At 41.5% G+C, this 16,444-nt stretch overlaps 1 protein-coding gene across 1 annotated transcript; it reads right to left on the bottom strand.

Annotated features, from left to right (window-relative positions):
• Positions 1 to 1,499: 1,499 nt before the first annotated feature.
• LOC138954406 (chitin-binding domain protein cbd-1-like) lies at positions 1,500 to 12,792 on the bottom strand. Its single transcript, XM_070326268.1, has 4 exons — positions 12,692 to 12,792; positions 4,544 to 4,688; positions 2,598 to 2,743; positions 1,500 to 1,729 (listed from the first exon to the last, which is right to left on the bottom strand). Exons 1-4 carry the CDS (start codon positions 12,729 to 12,731, stop codon positions 1,620 to 1,622), a joined length of 441 nt encoding a protein of 146 aa, XP_070182369.1. The 5' UTR covers positions 12,732 to 12,792; the 3' UTR covers positions 1,500 to 1,619.
• Positions 12,793 to 16,444: the final 3,652 nt, after the last annotated feature.

The following is a 16,444-nucleotide window of genomic DNA, read 5'->3' as shown; positions in this document are numbered from 1 at the left end:
TCTGCTTAAGGCAACGGAGGCATTGATGTAGGTATTTTCGGAGGCCAATCTATGTGCAAACATGTGATTGAGACGACGAAAGGGAGGGGGCTACGCCCTGCGTTGCTAGGGCTGAATCCTGACTTGGCAGGAATGTGTCGTGATAACAGGCAGCAGTCCAGCTCTTTACGGCAAATGTGTCTAGCAAGTTGTGCTTGCTGTTCACGAGACTTTGGTCTGTAATTAATTTGACACATTTGTGTTTACGCTGTTTGTTTTTATCAACAGCTGGTGTGGGTGGGTGTGAGTTGGGAGGAGTCTTCGTATCTACATGCACATTTGTCTGTCTTCATTCCCGTCTGTCTGTCTGTCTGTCTGTCTGTCTGCTTATACCTGTCTGACTGACTGTCTGTTCGTCTGTGTGCCTGCCATTCTGTCTACTTGTTAGTACCTATCAGGCCATCCGTCTGAACCCGTTGTCAGCCTCTGTGTGCATGTTGCATGTCTGTCCGTCTGAACCCGTTGTCAGCCTCTGTGTGCATGTTGCATGTCTGTCCGTCTGAACCCGTTGTCAGCCTCTGTGTGCATGTTGCATGTCTGTCCGTCTGAACCCGTTGTCAGCCTCTGTGTGCATGTTGCATGTCTGTCCGTCTGAACCCGTTGTCAGCCTCTGTGTGCATGTTGCATGTCTGTCCGTCTGAACCCGTTGTCAGCCTCTGTGTGCATGTTGCATGTCTGTCCGTCTGAACCCGTTGTCAGCCTCTGTGTGCATGTTGCATGTCCGTCCGTCTGAACCCGTTGTCAGCCACTGTGTGCATGTTGCATGTCTGTCCGTCTGAACCCGTTGTCAGCCTCTGTGTGCATGTTGCATGTCTGTCCGTCTGAACCCGTTGTCAGCCTCTGTGTGCATGTTGCATGTCTGTCCGTCTGAACCCGTTGTCAGCCTCTGTGTGCATGTTGCATGTCTGTCCGTCTGAACCCGTTGTCACTGAGCCTCTGTGTGCATGTTGCATGTCTGTCCGTCTGAACCCGTTGTCAGCCTCTGTGTGCATGTTGCATGTCTGTCCAAATGCCTGTCTTTCTGTCGCCGAGTTCATGTGTACAGTATGTATCCCTGCCTACATGTCTTCCTGTGTGACTGTGTCTGCAATGCATGGTTGTGTTTGTGTGTGTGTGTGTGTGTGTGTGTGTGTGTGTGTGTGTGTGTGTGTGTGTGTCTGTCTCTCACACAATGTGTGTGTGCCTGTGTGTGTGTGTGTGTGTGTATATGTGTGTGTGTGTGTGTATTTGTGTGTGTGGGTGTGTGCGTCCGCACGTGGGTTCGTGCGTGTGTGTCAATCTGTCTGCCAGGCTGTGTGTCTGCAGTTGTATGTTTGCCTGTCTATCTGTCCACTGCAGTGTGTTGTCGTGGTACTAAAACGTGACAGTGACCCGTATTGTTTATCACACAGTCTACGACTCAATTCTCGGAGCAATAATCTGAATCAGTCATGCACATTGAGAGACATATTGCAATGTCAAAATTTTTGTTTCAAAGTGTTCTTTTTCCTCAGACAAATGAAAATAAATTAAATTGAGAAACAAATTGTTTCGATGAAAACGACGCTGTATACGGTGAACGGTACACGGAGCAGGGGAGATTATCCAATGCCGGGAGCGTTGGTGGGTCGCTGACTTCCCTTGGTTCCGCATGGTGGGTCGGTATCGGCAGGCCAGTCGCACGTCTGCAGAGCTTCGTTGAAGACCAGACCTGAGGGGGGATAGCCACCATTGATTCAGGTTAGCCAAGGCGTATGCAGATACTGACATTGTCCAGGAATATTAGGTAGGTACAGATACAGAGCCATGGTTACAAAAGACAAGATAAGGCAAACTCTGCAGGGCTTCGTTGAAGACCAAATCTGATTGCTTGGGGATTTGGTCTATGGGGACGCCGACCGTTGATTCAGGCTTGCAAAGTGTTGTAGCCTATATCGAGACACGTACGGACATTTTACAGGAATATCAGGTAGGTACCGTCAAAGAGTCATGGTTACAGGAGACAAGACAACACAGCACAACACAAGACAGACAAGGCAATGCATGGCTTCGATCTTAAACACAATACAGTAACCATTGATACATTTTGCGAGTTGCATGCACACACGGACATTTGACAGGAATATCAGGCAGGTACAGGCAAAGAATCATGGGAAAAAAATCAGTTTTTGTGTCAAAGAAAAACACTAGACAAGTAAGACAAGACTGAAGACTGAAGGGGAGGCAATGCCAGAGAAACGAGTTGTTGTTTTATCTAAAAAGACAGTGTCGTGACTTCACACACACACACACACACACACACACACACACACACACACACACACACAACACACACACACAACACACACACACACACACACACACACACACACACACACACACTCACACTCACACACACACACTATGGACTGATGAATGCTGATATATGTTATGTTTGATCGATAAGCAATGACGGTCAGAGACGAAGGAGACATGCAGCAAATGGGCAGACAGACCACAGCAGACAGACACACAGGCAAGCAAGTCGAACACTCGGACAAACAACCTGACACACAAGAAAATACATATTGTTTGCTGACCTCCAGCGCAGTAGTTGTGTCCGAAGAAGGTGCCCCCGGAACAGGTGTAGTAGGACTTGCACTGCTGGTCAGTGTCGGCGAACTTGCCGTCAGCTGAGTTGCTGCAGTCCTTCATCGTGCCACAGGGAGGCCCCACGCTGCCCTCACTGCCACACATACAGTCATAACTTATAGAATCCAAAAACTAAGAGACCATCGTGCCACAGGGAGGCCCCACGCTGCTCTCACTGCCACACATTCAGTCATAACTTGTAGAATCCAAAACCTAAGAGACCATCGTGCCACAGGGAGGCCCCACGCTGCCCTCACTGCCACACATACAGTCATAACTTATAGAATCCAAAAACTAAGAGACAATCGTGCCACAGGGAGGCCCCACGCTGCCCGCAATGCCACACATACAGTCATAACTTGTAGAATCCAAAAACTAAGAGACCATCGTTCCACACGGAGGCCCCACGCTGCCCTCACTGCCACACATACAGTCATAATTTATAGAATCCAAAAACTAAGAGACCATCGTGCCACAGGGAGGCCCCAGCCTGCCCTCACTGCCACACATACAGTCATAACTTGCAGAATCCAAAATCTAAGACACCATCGTGCCACAGGGAGGCCATCTTGCTCTCACTGCCACACACATACAGTCATAACTTATAGAATCCAAAAACTAAGAGACAATCGTGCCACAGGGAGGCCCCACGCTGCCCTCACTGCCACACATTCAGTCATAACTTATAGTTATGCCACAAGGAGGCCATCTTGCTCTCACTGCCACACATACAGTCATAACTTATAGTTATGCCACAAAGAGGCCATCTTGCTCTCACTGCCACACACATACAGTCATAACTTATAGTTATGCCACAAGGAGGCCATCGTGCTCTCACTGTCACACACATACAGTCATAACTTATAGTTACTGTCACACAAATACAGTCATAACTTATAGTTATGCCACAAGGAGGCCATCTTGCTCTCACTGTCACACAAATACAGTCATAACTTATAGTTACTGTCACACACATAGTCATAACTTATAATTAATGTCACACATACATACAGTCATAACTTATAGTTACTGTCACACACACATACAGTCATAACTTATAAAATCCAAAATCTAAGAGACTGCCAACGTTCCGTAAAGTACCTTGTATACGCCCAGTATCGAGTAAACGCCCACCCCCTACTTTTGGTCAAATTCTGCGTATACAAGGTAGTTTACGGTAGTTATAACTTATAGTTATGGTTAGCTGGGTGACTCACTGTCACGCATACGGTCATACTTGATAGTTAGCGAGGTTCCTGCAGCAAACCCTCCCATAAAATTACATCGAACCCTCCCACTAACGACACATCCCGTTGTCCGATCAATGTTCTGGCCATGGATGTCTCGCACACTATCATTGACCTCCAGATAGGGACACCTCCCATTTTCCGATGACCGACCGACTAATAAAGAGTCAATGATGACCATTGCTTACTGCCAGATACAATGGCCGAGGGGAAGAAGACCTTCGAGCAGAAGCAGAGACATGTATGCAAAATAAAACCGACAGTCCAGTTAAATGTTTGATTTATGGTCAAGTAAGATGATCTCAACTCCTGGGGATCGTATGCTCGGATGTGCTTTCTTAGACTGCTCTAATCCTAAGCCAAAAGAAAGCCAAAACTGGAGTTGAACTATTATATCTCCCAAGCTAAGGGTTCAAACTAACGCTCGCTTCTTCAAGTTCAGGCACAACGATTTCTCCTTGTGGCCATGTCATCTTCTTCTTCGTCTTCTGCGTTCATGGGCCGCAACTCGCAAGTACATTCCTGTTTTGCACCAGCGGGTTGTTACCGTGTACGACCGTTATCCCCCCTGCCATTTAGGCAGCCATACTTCGTTTTCAGTTCACTCACTATCATAAAACTGCAATGATATGCACAACGTGACTCACTCAGCGCAAGCGCCCGAGGGGGCATCGTAGACCTTGCTCTGTTCGCACTCTTTGAGCGTGGCAACGCCGTTGGTACAGACCACGAAGGACTTGCATCCCGCCTCGTACACCCCGTCTGCCATCTTGGTGCAGTCGAAACACAGCGCTGAAACACACATCAATCAATCAATCAATCAATATGAGGCTTATTTCGCGCGTATTCCGTGGGTACAGTTCTAAGCGCAGGGATTTATTTTTATTTTTATTTTTATGCAATTTATATCGCGCACATATTCAAGGCAACGGCGTTGCCACATCATAACGAATCAAAACACAACGTTCAACTTTATGTGTGTGAGAATCTGTATAATAATAATAATAATAATAATAATAATAATAATAATAATAATAATAATAATAATAAAACATTCTTTTATAGCGCTGTTCACCGCCGAATGGCAGTCTCATATGGCGCTTTACATTAGACATTGAAATTTAACATTTTACATAAAAAAGTTTTCTCGTAAGAAATAACATACAAGCATTAAGAACAATTCATAGAGAACGACCACTTATAGTTACATAAAATAATCTAGAATTTTTTTTTTTTTTTAAAGATGAGAAAATAAATAAATATTGTATATATTTATATAATTAGGGGATGGTCACTTTGCGTAGATGCGGGTGATTGTAAATCAGTACAGTGCACACTAGAGTGCAAGTGCGTGGAGGAGTTCCAGTTTTACATATATATTATGATTGACCCGTTATAGCAGATTGCCTGTGCGCCTAACATGTTTTCTATGCATTTCTATTTGTAATTGTGTATCACCTTATTTATGGGCTATGGCCTGAAATAAAACATTCCTGAGAATCAAAAAAGAAGAAAGGTATGCTATAGGAACGTTAACTATTGACAACACAAAACGTTACATTCACAGATATGATAGAATAATGATGCATGAATTGAAGAAATGTATAAGAACACAAGAATGTATGAATGACAAAGAACAAATGTTTATTTTTGAATGTTTTATGTATGTTTTATTACGGACACAAAAGCTCAGCAATGCAATTTCTCTTTTAGAGATTAATAAAGTTTATTGTATTGTATTGTATTGTATTGTATTGTATTGTATTATTGTATATCACCCAGCGGTCAGACAAACAATAAGTAGACAAAAGGTATCTGACAAAATGTCCAGCCGCTTGCAGGGAAGACACAAGCGAATGAAACGTCAGAACGGTCAAAACAGTGAACGGACTTAAAAACATACGACAGCGATTGACCCCGAAAATCGACTCCGCTAATATTTAGATTTTGTTTGATTCTTGGCATGTCATCATGTTCAAAATTCTGTGTCATAAAGTCTGTCCGGTAGATTTCTCTCATGTTTTTCACCTTGTTTCTACACATTCTGAAAATATATTAGAACAAGATAAACAGACTATGTTTGGTGGGACTGATCGACCCGAGCAGCAATTTCCCCGTTCCTGGCCAATACAGGAGTCACAAAGCGAGAAAATGGCTTTAGTCTTCTTCTTCTGCGTTCGTGGGCTGAAACTCCCATGTACACGTGTTTTTACACGAGTGGAATTTTACGTGAATGGCCGTTTTTACCCCGCCATTTAGGCAGCCACACGCCGCTTTCGGAGGAAGCATGCTGGGTATTTTCGTGTTTCCATAACCCACCGAACTCTGACATGGATTACAGGATCTTTTCCGTGCGCACTTGGTCTTGTGGTTGCGTGTACACACGAAGGGGGATAAGTCACTAGCAGGTCTGCACACAAGTTGACCTGGGAGATCGGAAAAATCTCCACTCTTAACCCACCAGGCGGCCGCGGCCGGGATTCGAACCCTCGACCTTCCGATTACGAGGCCGACGTCTTACCACCCCGCCACAGCGCCCGTCAATGGCTTTAGTAACATTGTGTAAAGAAAACGTATGACAATAAAACTTCATAACATTCTACAAAATAGCATGGTCAAGACTTCGAACAAACTCTCTGCTTTTTTTTTAACCGGTGTAACACGAGAAAATTACTCCCACGAGATTTTTACTCCGGAGTAAAAATTTCGTACGAAAATGTTACTCCCTTTACGAAAAATCCACTCCCCCATTGCACGAGAAAATTACTCCCCACGACAGGTGAGTTCCGATTAAACATTTCGTACAAAAATGTTACTCCCCAGACGAATAAAAAACGAATAAATTACTTCACCCTAACACGAGCAATTTAACTTCCCATGTCAGGTGTACGAAATTTATACTCCCTTGTCCCCTGTTAGTCTTGGTGGTGGAAGGGGTGGAGGGAGGGTAGCGCGACATTCGTTTGCGCGAGATCACATATTGGCATTATCCCTTCGCCCGCATCCCATTTTCGCGTACGAGATTTTTACTGGAAGTAAAAAAAAAATGGGGAGTAAAAATTTCGTGGAGGGAGTAATATTTTCGTGCCTTGGGGAGTTCTTTTCTCGTACGAAAAATTTACTCGGAGTAAGAATTTCGTACGAAATTTTTACTCCGGAGTAAATTTTTCGTGGAGTACGGAACGGACGTTGCCTTTGCGCAGACTGAGCGGCAGACGACACAAGGACTACTAATTCAGAGTGCTAACGGTTTCCTTGTTAACTGCTGATTCTCCGTAAAGCTTAATGTCAACTGGGCGAAGTCGACTTTGTGAAGTCTTCTTCTCGAAGCTGGCTGCACGAAGCTTTGGGACTGAATTTTTGCGATTTCAACTTGGGACTCAATTTGAGGAGAGCCTTAAAGGTAACTGCCGTGGCGACTAGAACGTTGAGCGTCTGTTGATCAAAGACTTTGCCATGTCAGTTTGTAAAATGGAAGCAACGACGACAGGAGGTTGATGTAAATGTATTCGAATGTGTCCGGCGTAAACAAGTCTGTGCTATCTTTCTCAGCGCAACGAATACCCCGCTCTTCTTGTCAATTTCACTGCCTATGCCGTGAGCGGTGGACTGACGATGCTACGATTATACGGTCTTGCTGCGTTGCATTGCGTTCAGTTTCATTCTGTGAGTTCGACAGCTACTTGACTAAATGTTGTATTTTCGCCTTACGCGACTTGTTCTTTTATAAACAGACACGCTTCCCATACCTACCATGAATAAAGATCAATAACAAGTCGCGTAAGGCGAAAATACAACATTTAGTCAAGTAGCTGTCGAACTCACAGAATGAAACTGAACGCAACGCAACGCAGCAAGACCGTATACTCGTAGCATCGTCACTCCACCGCCCGTGGCAAAGGCAGTGCCCGTGGAATTGACAAGAAGAGCGGGGTATTCGTTGCGCTGAGAAGGATAGCACGCTTTTCTGTACCTCTCTTCGTTTTAACTTTCTGAGCGTGTTTTTAATCCAAACATATCATATCTATATGTTTTTGGAATCAGGAACCGACAAGGAATAAGATGAAAGTGTTTTTAAATTGATTTCGAAAAACAAATTTTGATAATAATTTTTATATATTTAATTTTCAGAGCTTGTTTTTAATCCGAATATAACATATTTATATGTTTTTGGAATCAGCAAATGATGGAGAATAAGATAAATGTAAATTTGGATCGTTTTATAAATTTTTAATTTTTTTTACAATTTTCAGATTTTTAATGACCAAAGTCATTTTTAAGCCACCAAGCTGAAATGCAATACCGAAGTCCGGGCTTCGTCGAAGATTACTTGACCAAAATTTCAACCAATTTGGTTGAAAAATGAGGGCGTGACAGTGCCGCCTCAACTTTCACGAAAAGCCGGATATGACGTCATCAAAGCCATTTATCAAAAAAATGAAAAAAACGTTCGGGGATTTCATACCCAGGAACTCTCATGTCAAATTTCATAAAGATCGGTCCAGTAGTTTAGTCTGAATCGCTCTACACACACACACACACACACAGACACACGCACATACACCACGACCCTCGTCTCGATTCCCCCCTCGATGTTAAAACATTTAGTCATAACTTGACTAAATGTAATTAAAAATGAGACGATTCGTGTTTTGTTTTCTTTTCGGTATGAGCTTATTTCTAGTTTACAAATATAAGAAATAGTTGTACACTAGAATTACAGAAACAAAACAAAAAAATACCTCATGGGATATGGAATTATATCTTCAACAGTTTTCTGACGGTCTTTTTTTTGTCTAGCCTTTTCTTTCGTTCCGTACAAAGTTTTTGGGAGACATGTCTTATCTTTCGGAAACGTGATTCCAGAACCCTATGCTCTCTAGTTTTGAGATATGAGTAGTTCCGGAATCAGCCGTAAACTGTGCTATCCTGACCCAAGGTGAAATGTACATGGGCCTGCGTCTGCCTTATCTAGAGAAAACTTCCTGGTACAGTATAAGCTTACTATGTTCTATCTTGTAGCGTATTATAGTTATATAAACGACCTTTCTTATCCAGCCCCAGATGAATGTAAAAGTAAAATTGTCTGTAGAACGAATTTGAACTTATTGGTAGCGTCCAGCAAATCACACCTGCCATCACATTCTGTTCATAAAAAGATGAAACCTGGGGACATCCTCCGTCAACCACTCTCCTACCTCTTCAAGAGGACTGTGCGATGTGTTGGTGACGTTGAATATCATTATTGAAATGATCATGAGACCTAAAGAAGGACTTCTTATGGACTACCTTTATAATGAAACACAATGCAGGTGTGATCATACTGATAAAGTTGGAAAAAAAATATGCAAGTATTACCAATCATCAACAGTTTTATTACTACTCTGAAATGCAACTTTTCTCTTGTCTTTTTATCTTTAGCAAGCAAGGAATTCACCGTGTTTTTGTCCGTGCATTTGTTTGTTTGTTTGTTTGTTTGCTTAACGCCCAGCCGACCACGAAGGGCCATATCAGGGCGGTGCTGCTTTGACATATAACGTGCGCCACACACAAGACAGAAGTCGCAGCACAGGCTTCATGTCTCACCCAGTCACATTATTCTGACACCGGACCAACAGTCCTAGCACTAACCCCATAATGCCAGACGCCAGGCGGAGCAGCCGCTAGATTGCCAATTTTAAAGTCTTAAGTATGACCCGGCCGGGGTTCGAACCCACGACCTCCCGATCACGGGGCGGACGCCTTACCACTAGGCCAACCGTGCCGGTCTTGTCCGTGCAGGTTACTAGAGCGAATGTATATTATTCAAGAAGAACAATGTAAGTGGTCAGATATAAAGATATAAAAAATACATAGGACACACTGGGAGAGATCTAAACAGGGCCACACGGGCCACCAGAGCATGCACACGTGATCGAAGGACATGACGTCGATGGCGTTTGCATCAAGAACCTTAGTCATTATTGAATAATATAAAAACAAATATCGTAATACGTTTTTGCGTTATACTACACTTTGCTTCAGATGTAAAAACACACACACAAACAAAAAAGGTTAACGGAACGTTTCATTTTTGGGAAAACAGGACATAACATTTGTGCATGTCTTGTTTTGTCAAAAATGAAACGTATTAACTTACCTTGCTCGTTTTTTTTCTCTGGTTTTGTATATGGATTCTTAAACAGCAGACAAGACGTTAGCAGTCTATTTGTTTTGCGATTCCGGAGATAGAAAGTTATACATTATGTATACCGGGGGCCCGGTAGCTCAGTTGGTAGAGCACTGGACTTGTGATCGGAAGGTCGCAGGTTCGAATTCGGGCCGGGACGGACACGGGTCAACTTTATGTGAAGACCCAGAGACGGAAGCCATGTCCCACCCCCGTGTCACCACAATGGCACCTAAAAGACCTCGGTCATTCTGCCGTAAGTGCAGGTGGCTGAACACAACTAAACACGCAGTTTGGAGTTCAGGAAAATATGTTCACTGATAAAGCCTTAGATTTCATTATTTTATTGGCCAAATTTTATATTTACAACTGTAAATGGAACTCTGAAAGACCAATGCTTCCGATATTCTTGACATTTTTGAAAAGTAGATATTTATTGGAAAAGTACAAGGGGGGATTAGCAGAAGATAAGTTTGACCGCCTCTGGCAACCATATTCTAACCTGGTTTCATGAAAATTGTCCAGTACTAGGCTCTACTCCTCCTCCCTATCTTGATATATATTCTGTTGTAAACTTGAATCTTGTAGTAATCAATATTATTTAAAGGTCTAGTAGTTGTAGTCAAACGGTCCTATACAGTGCCTCTTTAACTTTCTCCCTCTCTCTCTCTACTTCTCTCTCTTTTCTAGATCATTCTTTTTATGCATGTTGTATGTATGCATGTGGCGATGTGAATTGTGATGTAATGTATATTGTGTTGTAAAAAAAAAGACAGGAAAAAAAATATTAAAGAAAAAAAACACAAACAAAATCATAAATGATATTATTTTCACTAAGACAAGATCAGTACAACTCGAAGTTTTGAAAGTTTTAAAGAGGGAGCCCGGAAGCCGTTCACGCAAGGTCATATTTCCTGAAGCAGACGAATTTTCTGCATAGCCGATAAATTCGCGTGACTCGCAGTCGTTTGTTGCATTTGAGATTCAGAGGTACCAAATTACGTGCTATTGCAGATACAGCAAGTCGCGTTGAAATCACAAACTGACGACGAAATTGTGGATAAAAAGTGTGTGACACGAGTTCATGATGGCTCAGGGGTAAAATAAACCACGAAATCTGGTTTGTGGTTTATGCAAGCTAAATAGCCATTAAACGAATGTCATTTGATGCTGTTATAAATGCTATTGCAAGTGTGTTCCATAAGGATAGAATTGGGGTTTTTTCGTGAGAAGATTTAAATCGTTCTGTAAATCATTTGAGGCAGACTGGGGTTGTACTTGTAGGCCTTTAACAACCCGTTGATAAGGCCGTGTGACTATCTATTACGTTTTCTGTAAAAAGAAAACAGACTGATTTAAAAATAAGATAAAAATTTAAAAAAAATTAAAAAAAACACGCAGACACCTGGGTAGCGCGACTCTGGATCTGTTGCTGCTAGCTTTCCATTGGGAGGAAGCGACCCGAATTCCCCAGCGATGGGACAACAAAGTAATAACAAGCCGCGTAAGGCGAAAATACATTTAGTCAAGCTCAGTCGAACTCACAGAATGAAACTGAACGCACTGCATTTTCTCACAATGACCGTTGTCCGCCGCTTTTGCAAAACGGAGTGAAACTGACGAGCCTGTTCAGCGTTGTAGTGGTTTCGCTGTGCTGCATAGCACGCTTTTCTGTACCTCTCTTCGTTTTAACTTTCTGAGCGTGTTTTTAATCCAAGCATATCATTTCTATATGTTTTTGGAATCAGGAACCGACAAGGAATAAGACGAAATTGTTTTTTTTAATCGATTTCGGAAATTTAATTTTGATCATAATCAAGTCAAAAGTCAAAAGTTTATTTACCAAATGCAAAGCACAGGATTTTGTTATGGTGTATGCATCCAAACTTCACACTCCTTCCACACGCATATTATATCATAATAAATATGTACAGATAAAGTGTTCAATTTCACTGGGCCTATTTACATGTGTACACCAACCAGACAGTTCAAAACGGACTGGTTAATTTTTATATTTTTAATTTTCAGAGCTTGTTTTTAATCCAAATATAACATATGTATATGTTTTTGGAATCAGAAAATGATGAAAAATAAGATAAACGTAAATTTGGATCGTTTTAAAAAGTTTTTTTTTTTTTACAATTTTCAGATTTTTAATCACCAAAGTCATTAATTACTTTTTAAGCCACCAAGCTGAAATGCAATACCGAAGTCCGGCCTTCGTCGAAGATTGCTGGGCCAAAATTTCAATCAATTTGATTGAAAAATGAGGGTGTGACAGGGCCGCCTCAACTTTTACAAAAAGACGGATATGACGTCATCAAAGGTATTTATCGAAAAAAAGAAAAAAACGTCCGAGGATATCATTCCCAGGAACTCTCATGTCAAATTTCATGAAGATCGGTCCAGTAGTTTGGTCTGAATCGCTCTACACACACACACAGACAGACAGACACACACACACACACACACACACACACACACACGCACACACACACACGCACATACACCACGACCCTCGTTTCGATTCCCCCCTCTACGTTAAAATATTTAGTCAAAACTTGACTAAATGTAAAAATGGAGAAAAAAATGGAAACAAATGGAAAACGTGTCAAAATGTACATACCTGCTGGCAGTGCCAGAAGTAAGCAAAGTAGTCCCTTCATTCTGTCTGTTGTTGAGTATCTTACTGATCAGACACAAGCACTGACTTGGTTTATATAGACATCCCTTTATCTATAGTCATGTCTGCTGTTCTGAATTCATCTCCGCGATGAGACATGTTTGGGGGTGTAGCCCCATCTCTCACTACAGCATTCCGTGGTGGTTGGATATGGAGCGATGGAGATGAGGACACTGCGTGTGAGAGCATCACTTGGAATAGAAACCATCCACCCCCGCAAGACACCCACACCCTATTGCTCTTATTTGTGCACCTACGTGTAGTGTTTTGGTACACCTGTATGTGTTAGGATTAAGGTGGCCTTTGTAATGAACAGTATTCGTAGTTTTAATATTCTGCAAAATAACCATTCCCGGCAAATGTGCACATCTCAAGGACAATGTAACAATACCCATTTAAAAACCAAACAGAGTGATTTTCATTCAATCTTTGTCAAACCCCTCAATCCGTGTGAGCTTAATTCTCTTTTTACATTTAGTCAAGTTTTGATTAAATGTTTTAACATAGAGGGGGAATCGAGACGAGGGTCGTGGTGTATGTGTCTGTCTGTCTGTCTGTGCGTACGTTCATCTTATTCTACATCATTTCCTGATTCCAAAAACATATAAATATGTTATATTTGGATTAAAAACAAGCTCTGAAAATTAAAAATATAAAAATTATGATCAAAATTAAATTTACGAAATCGATTTAAAAACAATTTCATCTTATTCCTTGTTGGTCCCTGATTCCAAAAACATATAGATATGATATGTTTGGATTAAAAACACGCTCAGAAAGTTAAAACGAAGAGAGGTACAAACAAGTCGCGTAAGGCGAAAATATAATATTTAGTCAAGTAGCTGTCGAACTCACAGAATGAAACTGAAGGCAATGCCATTTTTCAGCAAGACCGTATACTCGTAGCATCGTCAGTCCACCGCTCATGGCAAAGGCAGTGAAATTGACAAGAAGAGCGGGGTAGTAGTTGCGCTAAGAAGGATAGCACGCTTTTCTGTACCTCTCTTTGTTTTAACTTTCTGAGCGTGTTTTTAATCCAAACATATCATATCTATATGTTTTTGAAATCAGGAACCGACAAGGAATAAGATGAAAGTGTTTTTAAATTGATTTGGACAATTTAATTTTGATAATAATTTTTATATATTTAATTTTCAGAGCTTGTTTTTAATCCGAATATAACATATTTATATGCTTTTGGAATCAGCAAATGATGGAGAATAAGATAAACGTAAATTTGGATCGTTTTATAAATTTTTTTTTTTTTTTACAATTTTCCGATTTTTAATGACCAAAGTCATTAATTAATTTTTAAGCCACCAAGCTGAAATGCAATACCGAAGTCCGGGCTTCGTCGAAGATTACTTGACCAAAATTTCAACCAATTTGGTTGAAAAATGAGGGCGTGACAGTGCCGCCTCAACTTTCACGAAAAGCCGGATATGACGTCATCAAAGACATTTATCAAAAAAATGAAAAAAAACGTTCGGGGATTTCATACCCAGGAACTCTCATGTCAAATTTCATAAAGATCGGTCCAGTAGTTTAGTCTGAATCGCTCTACACACACACACACACACACACACACAGACAGACAGACACACACATACGCACATACACCACGACCCTCGTTTCGATTCCCCCTCGATGTTAAAATATTTAGTCAAAACTTGACTAAATATAAAAAGCGTGCTATGCAGCACAGCGAAACCACTACCGCGCTGAACAGGCTCGTCAGTTTCACTCCGTTTTGCACAAGCGGCGGACTACGGTCATTGTGAAAAAATGCAGTGCGTTCAGTTTCATTCTGTGAGTTCCACAGCTTGACTAAATGTAGTAATTTCGCCTTACGCGACTTGTTTATTCATAATTACCACATGAACACAAGTTGGAATATTATAAACACTGTCGCATTTCGGTACGAATATGTGTACGTGTATGTCCACATTATTTTGTTGAGGAAAAAAAGGAACTCCCAAACTCTATCTTGGAATAGAAAAAAAAAACTGGATTTCAGGAACTCAAACTGAAATTGGAAGCCTGTTGAAAGTTGAGTTTTGTGTCGGGGGTGAGGGGGGGGGGGGGGGGTATGCAAACAAGATTGCCTATTTGTGTCCCTGTCCCTGTCACACAACATATTTCTAACACTGACCTTTACTCCCATACACATGCATACTTCACTTTCTCACGTTACCACATTAAGCCTTTGACGATGATGACGACGACGACGACCGGGTAGAATACGATGACGGAGACGAATGACACAGGGTGAAGACAAAGATGGTGGTATGACGATAATGTTTACGAGGGGCGACGTAGCCCCCCCCCCCCCCCCCACCCCACCCCAACACCACCCATTGAAGACTCCCTCCCATATAAGACCCTGTTTTCTTACATTTTCTATGCATTACCTTTGTAAATGCACCCCTTTTTATATTTAGTCAAGTTTTGACTAAATATTTTAACATCGAGGGGGATTCGAAACGAGGGTCGTGGTGTATGTGCGTATGTGTGTGTGTGTGTGTGTGTGTAGAGCGATTCAGACTAAACTACTGGACCGATCTTTATGAAATTTGACATGAGAGTTCCTGGGTATGAAATCCCCGAACGTTTTTTTTCATTTTTTTGATAAATGTCTTTGATGACGTCATATCCGGGTTTTCGTGAAAGTTGAGGCGGCACTGTCACGCCCTCATTTTTCAACCAAATTGGTTGAAATTTTGGTCATGTACTCTTCGACGAAGCCCGGGGTTTGGTATTGCATTTCAGCTTGGTGGCTTAAAAATTAATTAATGACTTTGGTCATTAAAAATCTGAAAATTGTAAAAAAAAAATAAAAATTTATAAAACGATCCAAATTTACGTTTATCTTATTCTCCATCATTTGCTGATTCCAAAAACATATAAATATGTTATATTCGGATTAAAAACAAGCTCTAAAAATTAAATATATAAAAATTATTATCAAAATTAAATTGTCCAAATCAATTTAAAAACACTTTCATCTTATTCCTTGTCGGTTCCTGATTCCAAAAATATATAGATATGATATGTTTGGATTAAAAACACGCTCAGAAAGTTAAAACGAAGAGAGGTACAGAAAAGCGTGCTATGCAGCATAGCGTAACCACTACCCCGCTCTTCTTGTCAATTTCACTGCCTATGCCGTGAGCGGTGGACCACGAGTATACGGTCTTGCTGCGTTGCATTGCGTTCAGTTTCATTCTGTGAGTTCGACAGCTACTTGACTAAATATTGTATTTTCGCCTTACGCGACTTGTTTGAGATTCCCTCCATTTTAAGACCTTGTTTTATCTGATTGTTTGAGGACTTAACACTTTCTACCACACCTATGTTGACCAAGTTTTTTGAGATTCCCTCCATTTTAAGACCTTGTTTTATCTGATTGTTTGAGGACTTAACACTTTCTACCACACCTATGTTGACCAAGTTTTGTTTTAGCCCAGACCAGCTGTGCTGCAGCAGGTCACTCAGAATAGTAGTAACTGTGTAGTAACTGTGTATCAACACGCTGGAATACAGGCGTTAGATGGACGTTAAAGGAAGCAACTGAAGCTATAACAGTCTGAGCGGATATATCCGGACGTGGTCAGATAGAGCCATATGTGTGGGTAGGGATATATCCGTACCTGGGAGACAATGAGTTAAAGAGGGGGGGGGGGGGGGTCCGCTGTA

Source organism: Littorina saxatilis, unplaced genomic scaffold (assembly GCF_037325665.1).
Source record: "Littorina saxatilis isolate snail1 unplaced genomic scaffold, US_GU_Lsax_2.0 scaffold_2011, whole genome shotgun sequence".
NCBI classification, from domain to species: Eukaryota; Metazoa; Mollusca; class Gastropoda; order Littorinimorpha; family Littorinidae; genus Littorina; species Littorina saxatilis.
This window is presented reverse-complemented; position numbering and strand designations above follow the sequence as displayed.